Source organism: Mastigoproctus giganteus, chromosome 11, assembly GCF_048544385.1.
Source record: "Mastigoproctus giganteus isolate SK-2022 chromosome 11, ASM4854438v1, whole genome shotgun sequence".
In the NCBI taxonomy this organism is placed as follows: Eukaryota; Metazoa; Arthropoda; class Arachnida; order Uropygi; family Thelyphonidae; genus Mastigoproctus; species Mastigoproctus giganteus.
The window spans coordinates 155,702,066-155,708,829 of record NC_143585.1 but is presented as its reverse complement, the minus strand read 5'-3'; the positions used below and the strand labels follow the sequence as shown (position 1 = coordinate 155,708,829).

At 37.2% G+C, this 6,764-nt stretch overlaps 1 protein-coding gene across 1 annotated transcript in view; it reads right to left on the bottom strand.

The window, feature by feature from the left end:
- Positions 1 to 236: 236 nt before the first annotated feature.
- Positions 237 to 6,764, bottom strand: part of LOC150078523 (MAM and LDL-receptor class A domain-containing protein 2-like) — a 765,548-nt gene continuing 759,020 nt past the window's right edge. The window contains exon 30 of the mRNA XM_090384594.1: positions 237 to 418. Within this exon, the coding sequence (XP_090240720.1) occupies positions 237 to 418 (182 nt within the window). The remainder of the gene's footprint in view (positions 419 to 6,764) is intronic.

Below are 6,764 nucleotides of genomic sequence, written 5' to 3'. Positions count from 1 at the left end.
AAAGAAATAAGTATACTGTGTGAAATACTGGTTTTTGTATCAGAAAATGGGTTATTTCCCATTTTCTTTTACAAAAATCCTACTAATTACTGTTCTGTTGAACAGCAGTTAGCAGTGCTGGAAGTGTTTATTCATTATGCCTTTATTTTCTGAATAACATAAAAAATGATAGCATCATTCAATAACAAAATAAAAAAAATTGTAAAGAAAACAAGAATGCTAAAATATCTGATGAATTACAGGATAATCTGTATAATTTTAAACCATAAGCTATTGTTAAAATTATTACCACTCTCACAGAAGCTCTCATCTGAACCATCACTACATTCTTTTTTCCCATTACACATATCACTTCGACTAAGGCACTGTGGAAAAGACATACTGCTGCAGAAGTAGGTTTCTTCATTGCATATTCCAGCTGAAAATAGATTTATAAATATTATATGTACAGTACTTTCACCTGCCATCTACCTGAAATCAACTAGTTGTTCTTGATAGGTAGTGTTACCTAGTGAATTAATGGTGGTGAATTTTATTTCTAATAAGAATAATGTATTTTTTATCTATACAGAAAGTTTCTGCAGTTTTTAATTCTTTTCCAACTACAATAATTTTATGCTTTTACATGTAATATTTTGGTACAAATTCTCGTTGAACCCGTTCTTTTTCATGAAATGTTTAAAAAGTGGTGTATTGTTCGTTTGAACTTGGAATGTCCAATTCTTGAGAAAGTCCAGATAGGTGTCCTCTGTGGCCACGTTGCAAGTTTCTACCATGTTTCAATATCACTAGTATTCAGCCTATTATATCACTAGTATTTGAGTACAAGCCTCGAAAGTGATGCTGGATTTTTGTATCTACTGTTTTGATTTTGAGAATCCATCATTGTTTTCTTGGGAGTCTTCATTTTCCTGTCCGGTTTCTATTTCTCTTTAGGAAGCACTCTTTAAACTGACTGGAGAGTCTACTATGTGGTGTCAGATATGCAGTGGGAAATATTTAAGGGATTTATTTTTGAAGCCACAATAAAACGTATTCATACTATAAATATAAAATGCTAAAATGGATGACAAGTGAAGTCAAGACTTTAATTGAGCATAAGAAATAAGCATGGAACAATTAAAAACAATCGCATGATTCTGATTTGTATAAGCAACATAAGAGAATAAATAACAAACGCACTAATGGGATAAAAAGCACAAAAGCTGATTATAAGAAAACACCGACAAAGAGAGCCAAAAATTGGGATAGGGAGCTCTCATATAAAAAAAAAAAAAAGAAAAGAAAACAGTAAATCAAATCAGATCCTTAATTGGTAGAAGTGGAAGGTCCATAAACAATGAAAAGAATAACTGGCATGAAAAGATATGGGAGTAATAGTGCAGTTGGACATGAAGTTCTCACAAAGCAGTGCAGATGAGTTGCTAGGATAGCTCACGAGGTTTTGTCAATTATATTTAAGAATTTTGTCAGCAGGGATACGGAGGTGATTATTTTGTTGTATAAGGGAAATGGTTAGGGTGCATATAGGTCTACAAGCCTTATTTTAGGAAGGATGTGGTTCTTTTGGAATGGGTATGTAGAAGAGCAATGAGATTAGCAAGGGGAATGAAAGGGTGCTATTACTGGGAAAGGCTTCGGTTCTGGAGACTAGACACCTGTGAGGAGATCTGATTGAGAATGTTTAAGGTTGAACAGATTGAATAAGTTGGTAGTACATCAATGGCTCTATCCTCTTGCTTAGACTACACATATGAGGGGGGCATAAATTCAAATTGATGAATGACAGTTGCAGGACATATCAGCATTAACATTACCATTAGCAGAGGCATATGATGCAAGAAAGCAAGCTTATACAGTATCAGCCAAAAAAAAAACAAAAAAAACTTCCCATTTCAACCATCCATTCACTCCAAAAATTTGTCTACCTCTTGAATTTATTTAAGCTATCAACTTCCACAACCACAGATGGAAGTTTGTTCCAGCAATCAACTAATCACTGGCTAAAGGCAAATTTCCACCCATCTGTCTTTCATCAATTTGAGTTTATACCCTCTCAGGTTTGCAATCTGAGCAAGAGGAAGAATCCATTAGCACTGAGCATGCTAAAACTATTCAAGGCCTTATACCTCAATCAGATCACCTCGCAGGTGCCTAGTCTCCAGATGCTGCAATTTGCAGAACTTCAAGCCTTTCTTCGTAAGAGCATCCGTTTGTTCCCCTCATCAGTCTTGTTGCCCTTCTCTGTACTCATTCTAGCAACTCTACATCCTTCCTAAAATGAGGCCTGCAGTACTCAAGGTGTGGCCAGATCATTGCCTTATACAAGGAGAAAATCTTCTCCCCTTATCCCTGCTGCTAGCAAAATTCCTGTATATCATTGACAAGATGGGAATTTTTTTTGATGCGAATTTAGAGAAGCAGTTACTAAAAAATGCTACTGAGGTTAAAGGTTAACAAGGCTCCATTGAGAAAATGGTATATATTCAGTTATAATTAAAAAACTGCATGTGAGTGTACTGCACTTCTGGGAATGCTAACAAGTTCATTACTGGACACTGGAAAGATATTCTGGAATTTATGAAGTGCTCTGTCCCCTCAATCCATAAAACTACTACTAAAAAGGCAATAGGTAAGTGAGGTAGACTTCTGTGGTAGAAAAGATCCTGAAGTTGTGGATGTGGTTAAGGATGTGATTCAGGACCATCTCAACAAAATGGTTTTCAATAGATAACAACGTGATATTTGTTAAGGGGGAGTTCACATCTATTCGATATGGCAAAATATGAAGTAGTCATTACACAGTCAGATGTAAGTAAAAGCTCTGACATTACATATCTAGACTTTAACCCTCCTTTTTATATCATGAATGATACTGGGTAGTTTGACAGGCTCCAGATTTTAACTTAAATATTTGCAAAAGTTTTTTTTTTTTTTTTTTTTATGTGAACCCCAAACACGAAAGGTATTAGAACCTATAGCACTTAGTACCGTGCTTGGGTTGGAGGTTGAGAAGACGAAAGAAGATATTTGTTGACATTGGACTTGAACTTCTGTAGATTGAAATTTTCAGGAAATACGTATGAAGGAAGGTTGTTCCAGAAAACGGCACTTGAATGAATAAATGAGGAAGATGAAAAGTTGGTTCTGTGGGTTTGAAGTTGGACAGCAAATGGATGTTGGCTGGTGCCGGCACGTGTTGGGACTGTTTTGAAAGAGAGAGCAGGAATTATAGAAGCCAATTCAGAAGAACACTGCCCATGGAAGTATCTGTAGAAGAGGCATGCAGCAGAAACAGTATGTCTATGAGAAAGCGAGTGGAGAGACTCGCTTTCTCATTGTCAGAGATGAATCATTAATTAACCTAACTGCCCTCTTCTGAATGGAATCAAGAAGCCTGAGAGAGGTTTTGGGGGCACCACCCCAGATGTGGGAACAATATTCCATGGCAGGGTGAATTTGTGATTTATACAGAGTGAGCAGCTGTTTGGAAGAAAAGTAACGCCGAGAGCGAAAGAGAAAACCAAGTTTTTTAGATGCAGAGGAAGCAATATTTGTAATGTGCTTGTGCCAAGAGAGAGATCAGAAGTCAGGGTAACCCCCAAAAGAGATATATCATTTTGCCTAGAAATCGGAGTGTCGCTAAAGATAAGCATAGGAGCAGAAGAATCCTTTTTGCGAGATATAAGACAAGACTCAGTTTTAGAAGGGTTGAAATCAACTAAGTTGTCTTTGCCCCACTGGAGAATTTCCTGAAGATCGGCATTTAAGGAATTGGTAGCAGATTTTCGAGAAGTTGAAGCTGATTGAGCAGGACAAGGTTTCTCAAAATGGAAAGTGGAATGCAATGGGCTATCATCGGCAAAACTATGGATAGGATTTCCAGTCAATGGAAGAAGGTCATTAATATACAAGAGGAAAAGAGTGGGGGGAAAGAACTGAACCTTGGGGGACACCGGCATTAGTGGAGAAGTTAGAAGACAGAGAGCCATCTACCATCACCCTCAGTGAATGATCAGAGAGAAAACTGGATAACCAATTACCAAAATCAGTTGGCAACCCATAAGATGGAAGCTTATTTAGAAGACCTTTATGCCAAACACGATCAAAAGCCTTTGAGATGTCAAGAGCAACTACTTGTGTTTCACCAAACCTTTACATTGAATTAGTCCATAAATGGGTAACATAAGCCAGAATATCACCATTGGATCGACACCGATGGAATCCATACTGGCGATCGTTGATCAGATTGAAGGTTTCTAGTAGTTTAAGAGTTGGCAGTTAATTGATTTCTCCATTACTTTAGAAAGAGTAGAAGTAATTGCAATGGGATGATAACTGGATGGGAGGGATTTGTCACCCTTTTTAGGAACTGGCTGGATATGAGCAAATATCCAAGCAGAAGGAAAAACGCCTTTGGAATAAGAAAGTGAAAAAAGGCAGCAAAGAATAGGAGTAAGTTCGGCGCACAGGTTTTGAGAACAAGTGGAGAAATACCATCAGGACCTGGAGCTTTCTTAGCATCAAGATTCATCAAAATCCTTCTGATATCCTTTTGATGGAAGACCACAGGAGGCATTGAATGGAGCGTGTTGGGAATGGTGGGAGGTGTTTTACCAAGATCATTAATACATGAGCTGGAAGAAAAATGGGATGCTAGCAGGTCAGCTTTATCCTTGGCTGAAGTGACAACAAAACCATCTGGTTTGGAGAGAGGTGGGAGCAGAGATGGGCAAAAGTTGCGGCCAATAGCTTTGGCAAGAGACCACAATGCTCGGCTACCATTAGGGCAAGAAGCAAGTTTTCTACTCTTAGCCTATTCAAACTCTAGTTTGGACTGATTAATAACTGCTTTACAATTGTTGCGAGCTTTGGTGTAGGCAAAAAATGAAACTGAAGAATTAGAAACAAGCCAATTACGATATGCAACATTCTTCTCTTGAACAGCCTTAGCACATTTATTGGAAAACCAAGGTTTAGATAAAGGACGAGATTTTAAAGTGGAGTGTGGGATAAAGGATTCCATTCCTGCAAGAATAATTTCACTGACACGATCTGAGCAAATGTTGACATTAGAAGTTTTGAAACAGTAATCCGACCAAGGAAAAGAAGAAAAGAAGTCTTGCAGGTCATCCCATTTTGCATTCTTGTAATGCCAAATAACACAAGGTTGGGAATAGCCATGAGATAAAGGTTCCATTGGAGAAGAGACAATCACCAAGTTGTGATCTGAGGTGCCTAAAGGACCTCTCACTTCGACCGTGTGCTTAGAAGGGTTGTTTGTGAAAAAAAGATCAGGCGTATTGGCTGTATGATTAGGATTGTCCGATATTCTTGTAGGTAAATGAACAATCTGTGCTAGGTCATTAGTAATTGCAAAAGCCTCAGCATCTCGACCCGCTGGGTCGGTGTGACTAGAAAACGGAAGCCAGCTGGAGTTGTGAACATTAAAATCACCAAGGAAAATTACCTCACTGTTAGGAAAGTTGGACTGGAGAAAGTCAAGTTGCAAAGAGAGGAAGTCAAAAAGCTCCAAGTGATTAGTGGAGTTGGGAGAACGGTAGAGATAACAGATGAATTTGACACAAGGAGGTAGAGAGATTTTAAGCCAGAGAAGTTCAAAGAGAGGAGATTCCAAATTGCCAAGTCTCTGACAGGGACTATCAGAACGGACATATGCACAAGTACCACTTTTGAGGCGAAAGGAGTCATACAGCGAATAATTTGGGCACCTGAGATGAGCAATAGTTGAATCAACCGATAACTGAGATTCTGTCAGAAAAAGTACATGGGGTTTGGCAGACTGCAACTGGAAATGGATATCGTTGAGATTAGAATTGAGACCACGTATATATGTGAAATGAATTAGGAAGTGCTTGGGAGGTTTAGATCTTTTCGCAGATAAGCTTGCTCAAATACTCAGCTTTTTGAAAAGTGCTGAGAGTATACAATAGTAAACTCTAAGTATGTGGATCCTTTACCTTTAAATTGCAATGGTTAGTAATTTTATTTCTTCATTTTTTTCATAATAATTTAAAATTTTGCAAATGTGTTTTTTTGGCTGCTAAAGCGTGCTCACTAGTCTTAATGAAAAAAAAAAAAAAAAAAAGAAAAAAAAATGTATTAATTATATTTAAATTTTCAGAAATATGTTAAAATAACCATAAACAATCAAGTTATTCCAAATTTTAAGTTTGTGGAGTCATAAACTGCACAAAACTTTGGCATACCTCCACCAAAAAAAATTTAAGCCAATATTTATGAGGGAAAAAAAACAAAGAATATATAAATTTCTATTAATGAATAATATTATTAACATGAAATAGTAGTAAATTCATTTATCGTATTTCCCCATGTATAAGATGTACCTTAATTTTGGGGCCCAAAATTTGAAAAAAAAAATGTATTACATAAAGTTATTGAATTCAAGTTTTATTCATCATAAAATTCATACAACTCCTCATCACTGTCAAAACTCCCATACATTAGCTTGTCGTCATCTGTGTCTGATGATGAATCACTGTCTTCATATATTGCCTCGTCCTCAGTTCCATCTATGGCATTTGAAATGCCACACTTCTTAAATGACTTGACAACGATCTCAATCTTGATATTATCCCAGGATCTTTTCACCAAGGTACAAACTTCTCCTATAGTCGGTTTCTTCACTCTTCCTGCTGGTGTCAAATTGTCCCCAGAAGACTTCATCCATTGGTTCCATTCGTCTCTCATGGCAGCTTTGAAGGGTTTGTTAATGCTGACAT